Source organism: Equus quagga, chromosome 5 (assembly GCF_021613505.1).
Source record: "Equus quagga isolate Etosha38 chromosome 5, UCLA_HA_Equagga_1.0, whole genome shotgun sequence".
Lineage (NCBI taxonomy): Eukaryota > Metazoa > Chordata > Mammalia > Perissodactyla > Equidae > Equus > Equus quagga.
The window spans coordinates 78643223-78663763 of NC_060271.1; the positions used below are offsets into that span (position 1 = coordinate 78643223).

Here is a 20541-nt window from a genome sequence, read left to right on the forward strand (position 1 = left end):
AATCAAAATCTCACTAGTTTTATTTTGGGGAGGATGAATACTTTACAAACTGATTGTAATATTTTTTAAGCCAATACAAAGAGCAAGAACAACTAAGAGACTCCTTGAGGCAGGAATAAGGTAGGCGGATTTCCTCTACCAGTTCAGGAGATTTAATTTAAAAATCATATTAATTTAAGGCATTCTTGTAAGTGTCATTGGGTTGATAATTGGAACAGAATGAAGGACCTCCAAACAGATCCTTGATATTTATAAAAAAGATGGCATTCCAGGTCAGTGGTAGAGGACAGACTTTTCACTGAATAGACTGAAACAATTGACTGTCAGTATGGGGAAAATAATATACCAAAAAATGAGTCTCAGGTGGATAAAATATCAAAATGTGAAAGGTAAAAACATAAATCTTTAAGTAGAGAATATCTTTATGATGCAGGATATGGAAGGAGTTCCTATGTAAAATACAAAAAGCACTAACCATAAAGGAAAAGATATATACATTAACTACGTTAAAACTGTAAGAAACTATATTAAAACTGTAAGAAACAAACCAAAAGATAGTGGAAAAAATAAGCCACATAGTGAGAAATGATATTTTCAACACATAAAATCAGCAAAGAGCTAGCATAGAATATAAAGAATTTCTACACATTATTATAATAAAGACAGACATCTCAATAGAAAGAATGAGCAAAAGATTTAAACAGATACTTCACTGAAGAAGGAATCCACGTGGTTGAGAAACATGTGAAAGGTGCTCAACCTTAGTGTATCAGTGAAATGCAAATTAAAACCAAATGAGGTAATATTATGCAAGGATTGACAATACAAACGTTGATAAAGATATAAAGCAATCAGAGCTCTAATATACTACTAAGGGAATGAGTTAAAATTCGTAAAACCCTTCGAAAAAGTTTGACATTGTCTTGTAGAATTGAAGATCCCCATGAACCAGAAATTCTGTTCCTAACTATATTCCCTTGAGAAATTTGCCCTAAAACACCGTAATATACATGCAAGAATATTCATTCCAGTATTGTTGAATTTTCAAAATTAGAAATGACTTAAATGTCCATCAGTAAAAAAATGAATAACTTGGGGCCTGGCCTGGTGGTATAGGGGTTAAGTTCATGTGCTCCACTTTGGTGGCCTGGGGTTCATGGGTTCGGGTCCCAGGCACAGACCTACACACCACTTATCAAGCCATGCTGTGGCAGGCATCCCACATATAAAGTAGAGGAAAATGGGCACAGATGTTAGCTCAGGGCCAATCTTCCTAAGAAAAAAAAAAAAAAAAAAAAGAACAATCTGGGTTGAACTCATCACATGGAATACTGTACAGCATGACAATGACCAAACTATAGCTATATACAGTAGCATAGATGAATTTCACAAGTATAATGTTAAATGATTGAAGCAAAACAGAAAATTATACATACAGTATATTTCCATTTATTCAATATCAAGAAAGAAAATAATGAGTAAGCCTGAGTATTTACGCAGTTACAAAGCAGTGAAATTAAGAGAATGAACGGACAAGCCACAGACTGGGAGAAAATATTTGGAAAAAGCATCTGATAAAGGACTGGTATCGAAAAGATACAAAGAACTTTTAAAACTCAACAATAAGAAAACAAACAACCCAATTTAAAAGTGGGTAAAAGTTCTTAACAGACACTTTACCAAAGATGTACCGATGGCAAGTTAGCATACAAAAAAACTCTCCACGTGATGTATCATGAGGAAATTGTGAATTAAAACAACAATGAAATGCGGCTACACACCTATTAGAATGGCTAAAATCTGAAACACTGGTAATGCCCTGGCCCTGAGCTAGAGGAAATATGGAGCAGCAGGAGCTCACATTCATTGCTGATGGGACTGGAAAATGGTGCAGCCAGCTTAGAAGATGGTTTGGCAATTTCTTACAAAACAAAACATAGTTTTGTCGTATGATCCAGCAGGTACACTCTAGGTATTTGTTCAAATGAGTTGAAAACTTATGTTAACACAAAAACCTGTACTTGCATATTTGTAGCAGCTTATTCATAATTGCCAAAACTTGGAAGCAACCAAGATGTCCTTCAGTAAGTGAACGGATAAACAAACTTAGGTACATCCATATACTTGCATATTATTCAACAGTAAAAAGAAGGAAGCCATCAATCCACAAAAAGACATAGAAGAAGCTTAAATTCACATTGCTAAGTAAAAGAATCCAATCTGAGAAGGCTACATGCTGTATGATTCCAACTATATGACATTCGGGAAAAGGCAAAATTATGGAGACAGTAAAAAGATCAGGTGTTACCAAGATTCAGGAGAGGGATGGAATTATGAATGAACAGGTGGAGTGCAGGGGGTTTTTAGGGCAGTGAAACTATTCTCTATGATGCTGTCACAGTGCAACATAGCATTGTACATATGTTAAAACCCATAGAATATACAGCATAAAGAGTAAACCCTAATGTAAACTGTGGACTTTATTTAGTAATAATGTGTCAATATTGCGTCATTAATTGTAACAAATGTACCACACTAATGCAAGATGTTGTAATAGGGGGAAGTGTGCATGAGTTTATGTGTGAAGGACAATATGGGAACTTTGTGCTTTCTGCTCAGTTTATCTGTAAATGCAAAACTGCTCTAAAAAGTAAAGTCTATTAAGTTAAAAAATATAGGGCTGGCTCCGTGGCTGAGAGGTTAAGTTCTTGTGCTCCGCTGGGGCGGCCCAGGGTTAGGATCCTGGGTGCAGACATGGCACCACTCGTCACACCACGTTGAGGCGGCGTCCCACATCCCACAACTAGAAGGACATGCAACTAAGATATACAGCTGTGTACAGGGGGGTTTGGGGAGATAGAACAACAACAACAAAAAAGATTGGCAACAGTTGTTAGCCCAGGTGCCAATCCTTAGGAAAAAAAAAATACAAAGAAACAAAAAACTCAGGAAAGACATGGAAATGATTATCATAAAAGTCACGATATTGTTTCAGTGGGAAGGAAAGGAGTTGTGATTAGAGCCTCTGGGAGCTTCTGGCATGCTGGTGCTGTTCAGTCTTTTTGCCTGGTAAAATTGTACATATACATTTTCTTCATTTTTTTTCTTTATGTATATGATACTCACAATTTAAAAAAATGTAGGAAGGAGGAAAAGGATGCAAGCAAGCCAAAGAAGGGTGGAAATCAAAGATAACAATTGCTTTCTTGGAAATCTATGATAGAGAGATTTAATTCAAATAGAATAGAGAAATTTAATTCAAAGATTAAATAGATAAAATTGCATATTTCTGTTGTCAAGAAGATAAAGTCAAATATAGATCCAAAAATATGAAGCAAAGACACAAAGAGATGGAAAATATGAAAGGAAAGTTAAGAAATATGGATCCTTGATTTTGGTTGTATCTAATAGAAAGAAAGGACAATCACTATGAGGGGACTTTAATAATTAAAGAAATAAAAGAAGGAGATTTCCCTGTGATGAAAGAAGACTAGATTCTTAAGGGTGAAAGGCTGCATTGAATGTCAAGCAGGGTAAATTGGTGGGAGACAATTTTCTCACATCTGAAATTTTGTATTTTAGTTTGAGGGCAAAAGAAAGACGTTTTCAAACATTTAAGAATTCAGAGTTTACTCTTTACTGGTCTTGTTTCATTGGGTTCTACAAAAAATGAAAAAGAAATCGAAAATATAAGATGGGGTAGGGTTAAATAAATTGTGTGCAAAAAAATGAGTAAGGCTCATAAATATATCTAAATAACTGATTATTTGTAAAGTTTGATACTGTTAGGAATTCATACAAAAGGAGAGAATTAATGTTTAAAAGGTTTTTTTAATGAAAACTCTAGAGTATTTCAAGTAAACAGTGGGCACAAAGTACTTAACTTATTAATAACCACTATACCATAATTAAAAGAACTGATTCAATGAAAAACATGAGAGGAAATAAAAAAGAAAGAATAACTTATTGTAAATAAAAAAACTTAAAATGAGATGGGTGGAAAAGTCCAAATATGTCATAGTTACAGGAAATGTTAAAGAGTGAGAAAGTTTTATAGTTTGGTTGCTAAGAGATACTCACACAAGACTTAAAAAGATTGAAAATAAAGAAAGGAGCAGAAAGGCAATATCCTCCAAAGAAAATGGAATTGAAGTTGAAGACTAGTAAATGGGAGAAGAGAGAAACATTTTGTATTGATAATTAGTTTTAACCCGCCCAAAAGGCAATAGCCTTTTTACAGGGGACAACAAGCAGCAATATGCATAAAACAAAACTATTAGTAAGAAGAGAAGCTGATGAACCGCACCATTTTGGGAGAATTCAGCACATCTCTTTCAGGAATTGAGAGATCAAGCAGAGCGCAAGGAATGAAACTATAATTAAGGGAATTTGAATATCACCATCACTGAACTTTTTTCATTGTGACATATGCATCTTTGTATCTTGCCTAGGGAAGCTATCTTCCATGTCATTTCAGTTTTCTACTTTGTTGATAAGAGCTTGTACATGGACTTCATTCATAATTTTTATTTTCCTCTGTATTTACATTTATTTTTTCTTGTATTTTTTGTATTATTTAGTTTTGTTTTCTGTTTATTGTTTAATCAGGCTTACCTAAGATTTGTCCACTGATTTTATTTTTAATTTGAGCTTTTGGTTTAAATGGTTATATCTTCCATGTGTTCTCTATGCCGTTAGTTTCTGCTTTTTGTCAGTTTTGTTCTCTCACTTACTTATGGTTAATTTTGACTTTTTTGGCATAGCTTCATGAGTTGAGTGCTTAGTTTGTTTATTTTCTCTTTTTTGTGTTTTCTAATGTTTGCCTGTAAAAATATAAATTTATTTTGAATATGGTTTTAGCCACATTCCATAGGTTTTGTATGAAGTGTTTCATTGCCATTCATTTAAAAATAATGTGCAATATCAACTTTGATTTCTTCTTTAACTGAAGAGTTATTTAGTTATTTTCAAGTGTTAGCAATGTAGATCATGGCTTATTGGAGTCTCTACTCAGCTCTTCCCTGGCTGAATCTGGTGTTACCTTAAACCAGGAAAGAGTTGGACCCTTTCTAGGGAGCCTTCAACAGGTGAAGCATTGAACAAATAAATTAAAATTTAGTTTTATTTTTAATAATATGTTTTTCCTCTTTGTCTTTTATTTCCTTTAGTCTTATTGCTCTGATCCAAACCTCGTGTTAGATTTGAAGAACCTCATTGTGCTTTTTGCTGACACACTTCAGGTTTGTGGCTTCTGTTTACATATGTGTACTTATCCGGATTAGTATTTCAGCAGCTCTCAATCTTTTCATTGTCTGCCTAGGCTTGAATAAGTACCTCTAAGTTTTTAGTTGTGTTTCTTCTTTTCCTAAGCTAGTTCTTTTTCTCTCTTTATAGCATTTCATGGTCAACACCTTGACCATTTATGTACTCATAAATAGTTCCCATCCTCTTTTTTTCTCAGAGCAAATAAATTAATTGAACCACTCACTACCTTAGTTTTTCAAAAGGTCCTTAATTCAGATATGGTGCCTGAGTGATTTTAGAAATTCTTTTTTTTTTTTTGAGGAAGATTAGCCCTGAGCTAACTACTGCCAATCCTCCCCTTTTTGTTGAGGAAGACTGGCCCTGAGCTAACATCCATACCCATCTTCCTCTACTTTATATGTGGGACACCTACCACAGCATAGCTTTTGCCAAGCGGTGCCATGTCCGCACCCAGGATCTGAACTGGCGAACCCCGGGCTGCCGAGAAGCAGAATGTGCGCACTTAACTGCTGCGCCCCTGGGCTGGGCCCTGGAAATTCTTAACTACCATCTTGAATAATGATTATTGGTTTGAACTACTTGTTATATCCAGTAAACTAGCATTAGAAGTGAGATTGGCAGCATTTTCAATTTCTGTCCCTCCTCCTGATGGTTGTTGGAGAACTTAGCTGACAATGTACTCAGTATATATTCATTTGAATTTTCTTCTTTTAATTTTTTTCTGACTGGCTTAGATATTTTGGTATGTATCTTTTAATTTTTGAGAGAAAAACACTAGATATTAGATGGGAATGAAAAATTCTCCTATCATGGTTTCATTTAAATTGTTGACCAGAGAACAAAAATATCTTTCAGTGCCTAATCTCTCTCATGTTGCTAAAAAAAATCACCTTATAAAATGCAGCTGTTTTCTTATTTTGTTTCAGGTGTATGGTTTTCCTGTAAATCAGCTTTTTGACATGCTGCTAGAAATCAGAGATCAGTATAGTGAAACTCTGCTGAAGAAGTGGGCAGGTATTTTCAGGTGAGAAATTATCTATAGTATGTGTGCACACACGTGTTTCATACATAAGGTTTTTTAGATGGAATAAGCAACAAGTATATGTGGCTTATATTTTCTAGCTATGATCCAGGTTATGATTCAGAATTCAGGTAAATTGCAGTGATGTCCCAAATAAAGTTCTCAGGATATTCAGTCTCAGTGTATTAGCGTCTGCTGTGTGGGGAGCCTCCAAATTCCATTTTGTTTTTTTTGCTCCTTTTAATAAGTGTCAAATACCTTGCTTTAGACCATCCAGATCATCTTGTATATTCTTATTCTAGATTTTGTTTTTGTTTTGTGAGGATCATGCCTACTCTACTGCTCACATATAAGGTAGTGGCTTTTAATCCCTTTTGAATAATTGAGGTTTTTCTGGAACTTTCTTTGAAGACTCATTCACGTGATTCCCATTCTTCTTTTTTCTCCACACACAAAGAAGGGGCCTATTACAATCTAACATTTAAAGCATATTATTTAAATAGTTTTTGCAACATGTGTACAACAAGAAGAAAGCTATTCTGTTACCTCCCACTCATAATGTCTCCCTGGCCTCTTTTCCTGGCATATTCTCCGTGTCAACTCACCTGAGTTTCTTCTCCTTTTGAACCTTTACTTCTTTGCTTAAAGCGATCTTCCTGCTCACTGCAAGACCCCTTCCCGAGATCAACTTTTCCTGTTTTCCAATTCTTACAGCTTTAAGATCTTACCTTGTTCCTTTAATCTTACTCCTCACGTATCTTTGATAATCTCTTTTTGATTGGCCAACTCATTTGTATATTAATATAAACATTTGTATTTCTAAAATCCAGGTTTATCTAATGGTACAATGTAGGGGAGGATTATCTATAGGAACCTTAAAATTTAGTGACACGATACATCCACAGTCTTAAAAGCTTCTCCTCTGATGCCTTGAGCAAGTTTCTGTTTTGATTTTGGTAGTATGGTTTCTCGTTTTAAAGATGCTCCAATCTAGTTAAGGAGCCAGAACCTATGAATGAAAAAAAAAATTCATTAATGCAGAGCAGTAGATGAAGGAAATGAACGTAATTTGGATTATTATAGAAGTACTTGTCCTCATCTGCCAATTTTGAAGGTTAGAATAGAAGATCTGGTACAGGATTAAAGAACATAATCAAGTATATCTTATTTTAAAAAAACACGCATCTTTTGTTGTTTTCCTCTCACTTGCCTTAAGGCTTCAACCTGTTGCCTTGAAATTTTTTGTGTCATCTGTAAATCTCAAATACTGTGAGCTCATGTTTATAATTGTGTTCCATTTGTTTCAGAGTGTATTTTTCTTTCTGTCTTCTTTTAAAGATGCCGTTACCTGAAACCAAATAGCTGTATCATAGAAGCAATAGAATAGGGACTTGGAAATGTGATATACGTACAACCATTGGAGTTCACCTGAAAATTACGTGATCACTACAGCAATTAACCCACCCTTCCTTCCTTCCTTCCTTTCTTCCATCTTTATTTTCTTTATAGAAACATACTTGATTCTGACAACTACAGTCCTATACCTGTAACAAGTGAAGAGATATATAAAAAGGTGGTAGGACAATTCCCATTCCAGGATATGGAGCTGGAAAAGGTAAGGAATACTTTAAAATAAACATCTCTGTTTAATTTGGCATCCTCTAAAAGCTTTCCTTGTATCAGTCTCATTAAAGGTATTACCTCCGACTCAATGGGTTAGAATTGTAGAATGCCTTCAAAGGATGCTTTTTGAGCCCAGAAGAATAGAAGTTCCTGTTTTGGAAATCAGTAGATGGCTTTGGGGTCCTCTCACCTCTGAGTTTCGGAGTTTGCTGGGAGTGTTCCAGTTTAGTTTATACTTTGAAATACTTGCTTTTATTATACTCTTAGAACATTTTCTCCCCAAAACATATAGTAAGGTTTACCCTGTGTGCGATATAATTTTATTGGTTTTGACAATGCATTGAGTCATGTACCTACTACTACAATAATGATACAGAACAGTTCCATCATTCTCCAAAATTCCCTCATGCTGCTCCTTTTTAATCAATCCCCCCCACCCCAGCCTTTGGCTACCACCAGTCTGGTTGCTATCCATCTACTTTTGCCTTTTCCAGAACGCCATATAAATGGAATCATACAGTATATAAAACCTTTGAGACTGGCTTCTTTCACTCTGCCTAATGCTTTTGAATTTCACCCAAGTTGTTACATGTATCAATAGTTCATTCCTTTTTATTGCTGAATATGTACTATAGCTGTCTTTTCATGAGTTGAAGGATATTTGAGTTACTGTTTATTTAAATTTATAGCATTCTTTTTGTATCAAGAAATCTTTGGAGGTACCTTCTTAAATTTGAGGTTGTTAAGCAGATAGTTTACAATGTGGAAGAAAATTCCTTTTGCATTTTAATTAATTTATAAGCATCTTCAGTGTATGTTGGTTTGTGACTTGCTTTCTTTAATTCTTGGATTTACAGCAACCATTTCCAAAAAAGTTTCCTTTCTCTGAATTTGTGCCAAAAGTTTACAACCAAATTAAAGAATTTATCTACGCCTGTCTGAAGTTTTCAGAAGATCTTCATCTAAGGTATAGTATGAAACAGTGGAAATGTAACAGATCCTGAGATTGTGACTCTGTATACAAAAAAATTCTGAAAACCTTTCAATATCCCCTTCAACTCTGACTTTGAAAGCATTAGCCCTTCACAGCACGGCGCTGCTGGAGCTGTACAGTCATGGTGAAAGGGAAAGGTGGAAACCTTTGAATCATTTGTTTTTATTTGTTTATATTTTTTATTTGTTTTATTTTTATTTATTTTTTATTTGTTTATATTACTTATTTTATTCTCTACTATTTTCTTTACAGATTTGTGTTTCTACACTTTCTATTAGTGAGGATTAGTTAGGAAAGAGTAGTATAACATGTTAGTTTTTACATTCTCCTTGAAATTTTAAGGCCATTAGGGGAGTAGCAGGTAAAATCTTTTGGAAATGCCCTTCTTTCCCAGTATTCTCTGGACTTGTTAAAGGTACCCATATCTCCTTTAATTTAAGTTTAAGTATTTAACTAACATGTATTGAGCCTATTTATATACCAGATATGTCCCGGTTACTGGGAATAAAGACACATTTCTTTGCTCACAGTCAGATATCGTCAGTATCTACTGAGGATAATAGACATGAAAATAGACAGTTAAGATATACCATGGTGAGTATTGTAATATGTATAGTGTACTTTCAGAACACTTAGAAGAACACTTAATTATCTGAAAGAATTTGAGGGAGAATAGTCATCATGATTGGCTTTCTAAAAGGACCTCTTCTTCTCAGTGAATGACACCACCAGTCATTAATCCAGAAATCAGAGAATCATTTTAACGTCTTATTTTCTATTAATAACTATTTTTCTTAAAAATGAAGTTTCAGGCATTGGTCTGAATTCTTGTAAACACTTTACAAATACGTTATAACATCTGTAAAATTCAAAATAGTACTTACCTATTGAGGTACTAGGAAGCATACTCCATTTGTACATTAGAGACAAGTGAGGTAGAGTGAGGTTAAGTAACTTCATCAAGGTGAGACAGGGAGTAAGTATTCAAGGCAAGATTCAAATGTGATCAGCTTGAGCATCAACAAAACAATGACTGCCATGTTTAGAATTCTTACTCTCTGGCAGTCATTGTATTATTGTTTTACATGCCTTACCTCAGGTAGTTGTCACAATGTTTCTCTGAGGTAAGTATTAATTATTCCCATTTAACAGATGAGGACAGTGTGCATTCGTAAGTGTCTCCCTAAATCTAGTTGTTGACAAAATTTTATTGATTTTTTTTTCCCAGCTTTTTTCTTCGAAGCTCTCTCTTCCCACTGTGGCTGCTTTTGTTCACCTTGTAGTCATATTTGACTTGGAGTACTGAAATAGTCTCCGACCTCTAACTGTGCTTTCCCATCTATCCTTTCTTTGTCCTCATTCCATTCTGTATGCCCCCTGGAGTTATTTTTCTAAAATAAAATTTTAACTTTACTCTTCTCACCTTTCTAGGAATTCCTCATGGCCTACAGGATTAGGTTCACACTCTAGCCTGACATGTATATCTGTCTGCTTCCTCCCCAACTCCTTCACTTACTCCCCCTCTACCCTTTCTAGAATCATATTCCAGGATGATTTCTGTCACCCCATGCTTCAGTCATACCAACCTATTTGCTGTTTTATAATCATAGCATGCATTTTTATACCTCTCTGACTTTGCTCATGACTCTCTCTCTATACTTAAAATCATTTTTTCCCTGTTACTGCTCCTGACCAGCTTCTAACCATCCTTCATGATTCAATTTAAGCATCCTGTGCTGAGTGAAGCCTTTCTTACCACTTTCATCCCTAATGGAGTTAAGGTACTGACTCCTTTGTGCTACTTGTGTACCCTATGAATACTATTATCGCAGCTCATCTTACATTTTAATGCTCTGCTTGTATCTATGTGTTTTTGTATGTGCTAGACTGTAGGCTCCTTTGTTTGTTTATTTGTTTGTTGGTTTATTCGCCATACGTTTTGGGTAATCTATTATTTGTTAGATGGAGCTTGTTAGTGAGGACATAAAGCTGCTGAAAATATGTTCACTGTCTTCAAGGAGTAATCTACTGAGGAACTGAACAATTAGAGATAAGTGCTATGATGGAGATACACAGGAGCAACATAGGAACCAACCCTGAGACAAATTGAGGATGTTAGAAAGAGCTCTTGAAGGGTAGAAACGTTTTAGGTTTTGTTCAATACGATATCTCCCGCACCCAGCTCAGTAAAGTTCAAAAAAAAGTGAATGAGTGAATCGAATGTACGGTATACCAGGCAGCTCTGGAAATAAACTTAGTTGGAAAATAGTTTGAGTAACTTGTTTGATAGCCCCTCTTATTTAGTAAAAAATGAAACATGAGGTTTGTACAATTAATTTGTTCTTTTCTCTGAAAATGAGATTGATTTCATAGAAATGTTCTCATGGAAATGAGATTATCTTTGAAAGTTATAAACTAAAACATTTTTCCTCCAGGATCCCCCCTCCCTACCACAACGAAATGACCTAATATCAGAATGGTCTCTAGGGTACTGTTAGGTACGTTACTGTATGTAAGTTACTACAGATTCATTGCATAGTGACTTTTTCTATCCTCTTTTGGAGAAAAAGTAATACAGTAAAGGGATAATGTGACTAAATTGTTCAGAAGTCTTTTTCTTGATTGACTATATTAGGTTTTTGCCTGAAAACTCCCTTTGATATGTTTAACACTGACAATTTAAAATAAATATTCAATTCAGGGGAATTTTGCAGCTTCCCTTTATGCTTTGGTTACCATTTACCTTATTTCCTGGACTAAATTTACCTTATAACTTGGAGTGACAGAGATCACTTTGACAATCATAGCTGTCATGGGATGGGAGGGTTATAGAATAGGATGTAAGACATAATGTATATAAAAACTTTGGTTCTCTTAAACGCAAGGTTCTCAATACAAGAGAATATGTATTCTGCTGCTGTTGGATAGACTGTTCTGTATATGTCTGTTATGTCCATTTGGTCTATTATGTTATTTAAGTCTGCTATTTCCTTTTCGATTTTCTGTCTGAATCATATATCCATTGGTGAAAATGGAGTATTGAAGTTCCCTACTGTTAATGCATTACTGTACATTTTCCCTTCAGTTCTGTTAATATTTGTTTTATATATTTAGGTACTCCAATGATGGGTGCATATATATTTATGATTCTTATACCTCTTGATGAATTGCCCCTTTTCTCATTCTGTAGGGGCCTTCTTTGTGTCTTGTGACCAATTTTGACTGAAAGTCTACTTTGTTTGATATAGTATAGCAAACTCTGCTCTTTTGGTTACCATTAGCATGGCTATCTTTTTCTACCTCTTCAATTTCAGCCTGTGTGTGTTCTAAAGTAAGTCTCTTGTAGGCAGCATATTATTGAATCCTGTTTTTTTAAATCCATTTAGCCACACTGTGTATTTTGATGGGAGAATTTAATCCACTTGCATTTAAAGTAATTACTGATAGATAAGAACTTATTATTGCCATTTCGTTATTCTGATTTCTGATTGTTTTGTATTTTTTGTTCCTTTCTGCCTTTCTGTCTTCCTTTGTGATTCGTTGATTCTTTGCAGTAGTATGCTTTGATTCTGTTCTCTTTAACTTTTATTTATCTACTAGAAGTTGTTGTGTTCATCATGAGGTTTACATAAAACATCTTACTGTTTTAACAGTGTCTTTTTAAACTGATAACAATTTAACTTCAATTGTATACAAAAACTCTACACTCTTCCTTCTCTCCCCTGACGTATTTTATGCTAATGATATCTTTTACATCTTTTTGTATTATATGTCCATTAACAAATTATTGTACCTATGTGAGCATACTTCATTTTATTGCCCTTTGCAGATAGTGTGTTTTTATAAGACCTTCCACCAGCTAAAAAGATTGTGACTTTCTGAAGCCTCAGATGATGGTTAGCATTTCTTTAGCAATAAAGTACTTTTTTTTTTTTGAGGAAGATTAGCCCCGAGCTAACATCTGTCGCCAATCCTTCTCTTTATGCTGAGGAGGACTGGCCCTGAGCTAACATCCGTGCCCATCTTCCTCTACTTTATATGTGGGACGCCTACCACAGCATGGTTTGCCAAGCTATGCCATGTCTGCACCCGGGATCTGAACCGGTGAACCCTGGGCCGCTGAAGTGGAATGTGCGCACTTAACCACTGTGCCACCAGGCTGGCCCCATAAAGTACTTTTTAATTAAGGCATATGCATTGCTTTTTTAGACATAATGCTGTGGCACACTTAGTAAACTATAGTGCAAACAAATTTGTATGCTGTAGAAAATCAAAATATTCATATGTCTCACTTTATTACAATATTCACTTTAGTGCAGTGGTTTGAAGCAAACCCACAATATTGTTGAGGTATGCCTGTAGTTATTTTAATGTTTTTGTTTTTTATTCTAGAGTTCAAACTGACTTATGCACAACCATTACAGTATCATACTGTTCTGAATTTGACTGTATATTTGCTTTTACCAGTGAGTTTTATACGTTCATATGTTTCATTTCCTTTTATTTCAATTTGAAGAAGTCTCTTTAGCATTTCTTGTAAGGCATATCTAGTGGTGCTGAAAACCCTCAACTTTTGTTTGTCCAGGAAAAATCTTTATCTCTCCATTTCTGAAGGACAGCTTTGCTAGATATAGTATTCTCAGTTGGCAGCTTTTTTCTTTGAGCACTTTGAATATATCACCCCATTCCTGTCTACACTGCAGTGTTTCGGCTTTTCTCTTGCTGGTTTCAAAATTCTCTCTTTGCCTTTGACTTTCAGCAATTTGATTATAATATATCTTATTATAATCTTCTTTTGGTTGATATTGCTTTGGGTCCTTTGAGCCTCACATATCTTGATGTCCATATTCCTTACAATATTTCAGAGGTTTTCAGCTATTATTTCTTTAAATAAGCTTGCTGCCCCCTTATCTGTCTTCTCCTGCTGGGATTTCCATAATGCGAGTATTTATTCTTTTAATGGTATTCCTTAGGTCTCCTATGCTTTCCTTACTCTTTGATTCTTTTTCTCTTCTTGTTCTTCTTTCTAATTTCAAATAACCTGTCTTTGAATTCACTGATTCTTTATTCTGCATGATTGAATATGCTATTGATCCTCTCTATTGAATTTTTCAGTTCTGTCATTGTATTCCTCAGCTCCAGGATTTCTATTTGGTTCTTTTTTATAACTTCTATTTGTTTAGTAAAATTCTCATTTTGTTCATGCATTGTTTTCCTGATTTCATTTCATTGTCTCTCTGTATTCTCTTACATCTCATTGAGCTTCTTTAAGATGGTGATATCAAGATGATATTCTTAAGATGATATTAGGATTTTAAGATGACATTTTTGAATTCTTTTAGATGATATTTCAAATTCTTTGTCAGGTATTTTGTGGGTCTCAATTTTTTGGAGTTTGGCTACTGGAACTTTATTCGTTTCCTTTGTTGGTGTTGGTGAGCCTGCATTTGGTTCTGCTTTTGGGGGCACAGAGATTGATGTCTCCCCCCAGGTCCCTGGGTAGTCAGGACTACTACTGGACCATGGCTGAGAGAAGCTGGAGCCAAATCACAGGGCCACTTCAGGCCCTGCATTGGGACTGAGAGATTCCTCCAGGGGCACTAATGGGCATTTCTCTCACTGGGTTCCTGGGTAAGCAGGGCCCCTGTTGGACCGTAGATGGGAGGAGCTAGAGCCAGGTTCCAGAGCCACTTCAAGATCCACAGTCAGCCTGAGGTCAGTGGGTGTACCTCTAGGGGCACATATGGATGGGTCTCCCGTTGGGTCCCTGGGAAGGCAGGACTACTCCCTCTCCATGGCTACAACAGGCTGGGGCTAGGTTATAGGGGTGCTTCAAGATTTGCATTAAGACTGAGAGGCAGGCCTACCTCTGCGTGCATGGATGGGTGTGTGACCAGGCATGTCCCTGTGTGGGCAGAAGTACTCTCAGCCTATTGCTGAATGGACCTGGGGCTGAGTTACAGGGCTATTTGAGTATTTGCACTTAGACCAAGGGCTTGCTTCAGGGTCATTGATGGGCATGTCTCCTTCCCAGTTGTAGATGGGCAGGATTGGGGCTAATAGGGACTGGAGCCTGGTCACTTGAGGGTAGCCCGGACTGAAGTTGGCAGGCTTGATACCTAAGGCACAGGTGGGCATGACTCTTGACAGGTCCCTTGGCAAATGGTGTTGATATTAAGGCCAAACAGGCTGTAGCCAAGTCCACAGGGAGTCGGGGTCTGTTCCAGGGTCTGTAGCTGGGACTACAGTTAGCATGTGCCACCTGAGCATGGGCTTGCCTTCTCAAAACAGCCCTCCTTGATATTAGGGTACACTTGGGTTTTATAATCTCTTATCTGGATCCCAGAGTTCCCACAAAGGCATTTTTGTCTGTGGATGGCTGCCAAATTATTGTTGCTGAGGGGGAATATGAGTGGAGGACTTCCTATTCTGCCATCTTGCTGACGTCACCCCTCTATTTTTAATTGCTCATGAAGAAAATTACTTGTCTAAAGCAAAAATAGTAATGATGTCTAGTAAAAGTAAAAGTAAATGCAGGATAGTAATAGGACAAAGGATGTGAAATAGGAATTGGATATACTGTTGAAGGTTTTTACATTATACGTGAAGTGGTATAAGATTTTTTGGGAAAATACATTTTGATATATTCAAGACATATGTTGTAAGACCTAGAGCGACCACTGAAAAAATGTTCAAAATTGGGTGAAACTGATAATAGTGCACATAAAATGGCATCACAAAAGAAAAACACTCAATTTGAAAGCAGCCAACAAGAGAGGAAAATAGGAACATATGAGAGGTGGAACAAATAGAAAACAACTACAAGATGGTAAATTTCAATCCAACCGTAGCAATGTTGCATAGGCGCTGGACTGGAATGTGAGCTCTGCAGTTGTTGAGTCTGGTGCTCACTAAATGCCACTTAGATTAAGTTTGTTAGTAGTGTTGTGCAGATTTTCTATATCCTTCCTTTTTTTGGTCTACTTTTTCTGTCAGTTATTGAGGAGTGTTAAAACTATCCAACTATGGTTATAGATTTGTCAATTTCTCTTTTTAGATCTCTCAAATTTTGCTTCATATGTTTTGAATATAGGTTTTTAAGTTCCTAACAGTTAGGATTGTTCTATCTTGTTTTATTCATCCTTTTAATTTTATGAAATGTCTCTCTTTAAGTGTTAAAAATTAGAGTAGTTTTAATATCTACTTTGCCTGATAATAATGTAGCTGTAACTTCTCTTTTTTATGGTATGCATTTGGCTCCTATTACTTACAACCTTTTCCTTTTTTTAATGTTATTTTCAAGTAATTTCAACATTAAAAAAAATAGATACCTTTTACTCAAATTCACCAATTTTTGGCATTTTGCCAGATTCGCTTTCTTTCTTTCTTCCTCCTTCTTCCCTTCCTCCCTCCCTCCCTCTGTCTCTCTCTCTCTCTATGTATACGTGTGTGTGTGTGTGTCTGTGTGTGTATGTGTATGTAGTGTAAGCCCTGATGGTTTAGATTAATTAGTTAAGATGTTGTTTGTTCTCTCTGTATAGTTATCATTATTTTTTGTTTTGTAATAAGTAATGTTTATGTTTGTGTTGAAACACTTTGAGACTATGTGTTTATTCTGTTAGTTATCAGATGTCCTCTTCCTCCCTCCCCCTTATGGTATCCCTTAATGATTCTTGCCTGAATCAGTTTTTTTCTCTAATTACTAACTTATGATTTTTTTTTCTGCTTTTTCTCCCCAAATCCCCCCAGTACTTAGCTGTGTAGTTTTTAGTTGTGGGTCCTTCTAGTTGTGGCATGTGGGACACTGCCTCAGCATGGCCTGATGAGCCGTGCCATGTCTGTGCCCAGGATCCAAACCAGCGAAACCCTGGTCCGCCACAGTGGAGTGCACGAACTTAACCACTCGGCCACAGGGTTGGCCCCTAACTTATGATTTTAACTAATTTATAATTTTTTAATTCCTTGTATATATATATATCACTTAGCAGTTTATTTTAAGGAGTTCCTCCCCATCTGCTTGCTTGCTTTCTATCTATATCTGTCTTTCATTTACCTATCACCAGATCAGACTCATGAATTCTTACTTCATTCAGTTGATTCATTCCTTTACTGTCTATGTTTGTTTTGATGCTCAGATTGTCCCAGGTGTAGCTCACACTTGAGCTGCTTCAAACTGGCTCCTTTACCTTGTTGATGCCCTCCTATCACTTTTGGGGGAGATTTCCTTACATAACCATGATATCATTAATTTCTCCAAAGAACCCAGTTCCTTCTAGTGCTGAGTGCTATCTTGAAAATAAGATCTGGGCATGTGACCTTAAATTTAAAAGTGTCATTTTGAATTAATATAGTTGGGTATTGATTTTTTATGTAATCTGCCTTACTGGAGTGTTTATTCCACTACATTAATGTATTTAGTGATGTGGTTTCATTTAAGCCTTCAGTCTTACTATTGATTTTTTTTTAATGTTTATTTTCTTTCCTTTTTTTTTTTTGGAGGAAGATTAGCCCTGAGCTAACATCTGCTGCCAATTTTCCTCTTTTTGCTGGGGAAGACTGGCTGCACCACCAGGCCAGCCCTTTACTGTTGTTTTTCTACTTATTCCATGTTCTCCTTCCTTCTTGATTAAGTTTTTTTAGTATTATGATTTATTTTTACTATTAGCTTGCTTGAGTATAACTTGTTTTATTTATTGTTTCTGTGGTTGCTCTGGGAATTACAATGTACATCACTAACTTATCACAGTTTACCTTGAATAATATTATATCACTTTACATATAATTTAAGAATCTTACAACAGTATAATATAATTTATCTTCTCACTCCTTCTTTTTATATTGTTGGCATATATATATATATACCTGTTTTTAAACCCTAAAATATGCTGTTTGTGCTTTGAACATTTGAAAGTATTTTAAAATTCAAGAAAAAAAGTAGTTCTTTATATTTACCATATATTTGCCATTTTCAGGCCTTCTCATTTTTTCCTGCAGATCTAAGTTACACCCTTTGGTATCATTTTCCTTTAGCATGAAGAATTTCTTTTAGCATTTCTTTTAGTGTATATCTGCTGATGTTAGATTTTCTTAACTTCTGTTTGTCTAAAAATATTTTTTCACCTTTGTTTTCAAAATATATTTTTCAAGATATGGAATTCTAGGTTGACAGTCCTCGCTTTCCTCACGCTTTAAAGATGCCATCCCACTGTCTGCTTCATTGTTTCTGGGGAGAAATAAGCCGTCGTTCATATTGTTGTTCCTCTGAGTATATTGTCTTTTTTCTCTGCTTGCTTTTAAGATTTTCTCTTAATTTTTGGACTTCACAGTTTGGCTTGTGATGTTCCTAGGTGTTGTTTTGTTTGTAGTAATTCCCTTTGGGGTGTGCTGAACTTCTCGGATCTGTCTGTTGAGATCTTTTATCAGATTTGGAGATGATTTTGCCAATATGTCCTTAAATATGTCTCCTTTCTCATTTTTTCTTCTTCTTCTGTGACTACTCCTACCTGCTTGATAGATCGTTCAGATGTCATCCTCACTTCAGTGAACTGATTGTGAGTCTCAGTTAATCAGTTGCAAATTACTTCTCAGTTCAAATGCTGTTGCAGAGGTCTCTTTGTCCTTAAGGCTGACTCTGAAATTCCAAAACTTCCATCCAGGGCTTATCTCTGATCTTAACAGGATTGGAGCTGGGCTGGGTTTCACCTGTGGTTAGCTTTTGTTCTTTGGATTGAACTTCAGTAGATTGCTGGAATCTAAACCCCTTGTGAAATTTGCGGGATCTCTTTATGATTTTTAGCACTGCCTCAAACATTTCTTATGGAGCAAAATTCTTATAGGGGAGAATTGTTGGGTCAGTATATTTATTTTTGTTGGGAGCTCTTCCAGATCCTTGTCTGTCATAGCATCCTACACTGTTAAAGGTTTGGCTGATTTCTCTTCCTGCCAGCAAAGCCTCTCAACCTATGACTCTTTCACTCTCTTGTCCCTCTGTACCCAGATTAGACAGTAGTCTCAGATATGAAAGTAGATGCTACTCTTTGTTCACCTTTCAAGGGCTTGTCCCAGTGCGCAATTTAGTTCAGTTATATATCTTTTGTGTTCATTGCACTTAATTAACATTAAAGGAAAATATAGCTTTATCTTAGACCTAGCTGTCTTGTTGTTTTGAAGGTAGTGATGGCCTTTCTTGATCTTCTATATCGTATCCAAAAGTGGAACTTCTGATAGTTCTTCTTAAAGCATAAGAGAGATATGTAATAAGTATAGAATGCCGTGAGTGTGATTACAGTCAGAGGCACCAGATTATTTCAGGGACCTGTGTTAATCACTTGTATAGCAACCTGTACTTATTTATAGCCCATATTACAATTGATATGATATAATTATGAATTTAATATATGAAGGCAGGAACCATGACTATATTGTTCCCTGCTCTGATCTCCGTATTTCACCAACACAGTGCCTCACACCTTATTTATTTGTGGAATAAAATATTTTAATTCAATAATAATTTTGGAAAGAGTGGCAGTGGGCCAGAGGATTTTGGTCAATTAAATATATCCTTACATGGGCCTTGTAAAAATATTCTGATGCATCATTTTTTCCTAACTGATTATAGCTTTGCATTCTGTGGTTTTATTTCTAATATTTTTGTTTTCCACGTAGTATGATAATATAGCTTGCCTATGCATATAGAATTGTAAGATTTTTAATCTGACTGTACTAAGCCTCTGATTTTCTTCTGTAGGAAAAGAAATCAGTGAGATAAAATTTGTGACCATTGTACACAGCAATAAGTTATTAACAAAGAGCTCACAAATTTTTATTTACAGTTATTTCTTGATGTTTATAAACAAGTGTCATTGCAATAGTAACCTTATCAGTGAAGAAATGTTTTTCTCAAAAGGATATCTTTTCTAGAAAGCCATCTTGGGTAATGCTTTCAGGGGTTTATGAAGGATGTTATAGGCCTAGAATTCATTCTGTTGGTTGCAAGACTGTTGTATTCTTTTTTAAACTTTGCCTATAGAGATAGCTATTGAAGAATTTTCTTCATGCTAGTTTCCTTTACTGAATAGAAAATGTCATTACTGATCACTTTGGGATAGTATGGATTATAAAACATTTAGGCAGAATTAAACTACTGGCTTGAAACATTTATTTTGGAATGAGAGTAAATAGATATTGTATGAAAGATGATGCTATAAGAGCAGAGATTTCTTTTTTTGTTTTGCTGAGAGAGATTCACCCTGAGCTAACATCTGTTGCCAATCTTTCTCGTTTTGCTTAGGGAAGATCTTCCCTGAGCTAACGTCAGTGCCAATTTCCCTCTATTTTGTTATGTGGGTCACAGCCACAGCATGGCTACCAATGAGCAGTATAGGTCTGTGTTTGTGAACCAAACCCGGGCCACTGAAGCAGAGTGCACCAAACTTAACCACTAGGCCACAAGGCTGGACCCCCAGAGATATCTTTTTTTTGGGGACCTTTATCAGCTAATTTTGCAGGAAGTTTGCAGAGAAACTAGGTTGGAAAATTATAAATATTAACAGTCTGTGAAGGAACTTGGTAGTATGGGAGAAATAACGGTTTCAGGATGAGGAATCATGCTGGGGAACTCTTAATCTAGCCTGAGAGA

General features: G+C 35.8%; 1 protein-coding gene across 3 annotated transcripts in view; it reads left to right on the top strand.

The window, feature by feature from the left end:
• Window positions 1-20541, top strand: part of EXOC6B (exocyst complex component 6B) — a 577176-nt gene that overhangs the window by 299224 nt on the left and 257411 nt on the right. For all 3 annotated transcript variants that reach the window (XM_046661413.1, XM_046661415.1, XM_046661414.1), the window contains 4 exons: window positions 5169-5240; window positions 6192-6289; window positions 7796-7901; window positions 8767-8876. In XM_046661413.1, the coding sequence (XP_046517369.1) occupies window positions 5169-5240; window positions 6192-6289; window positions 7796-7901; window positions 8767-8876 (386 nt within the window). The remainder of the gene's footprint in view (window positions 1-5168; window positions 5241-6191; window positions 6290-7795; window positions 7902-8766; window positions 8877-20541) is intronic.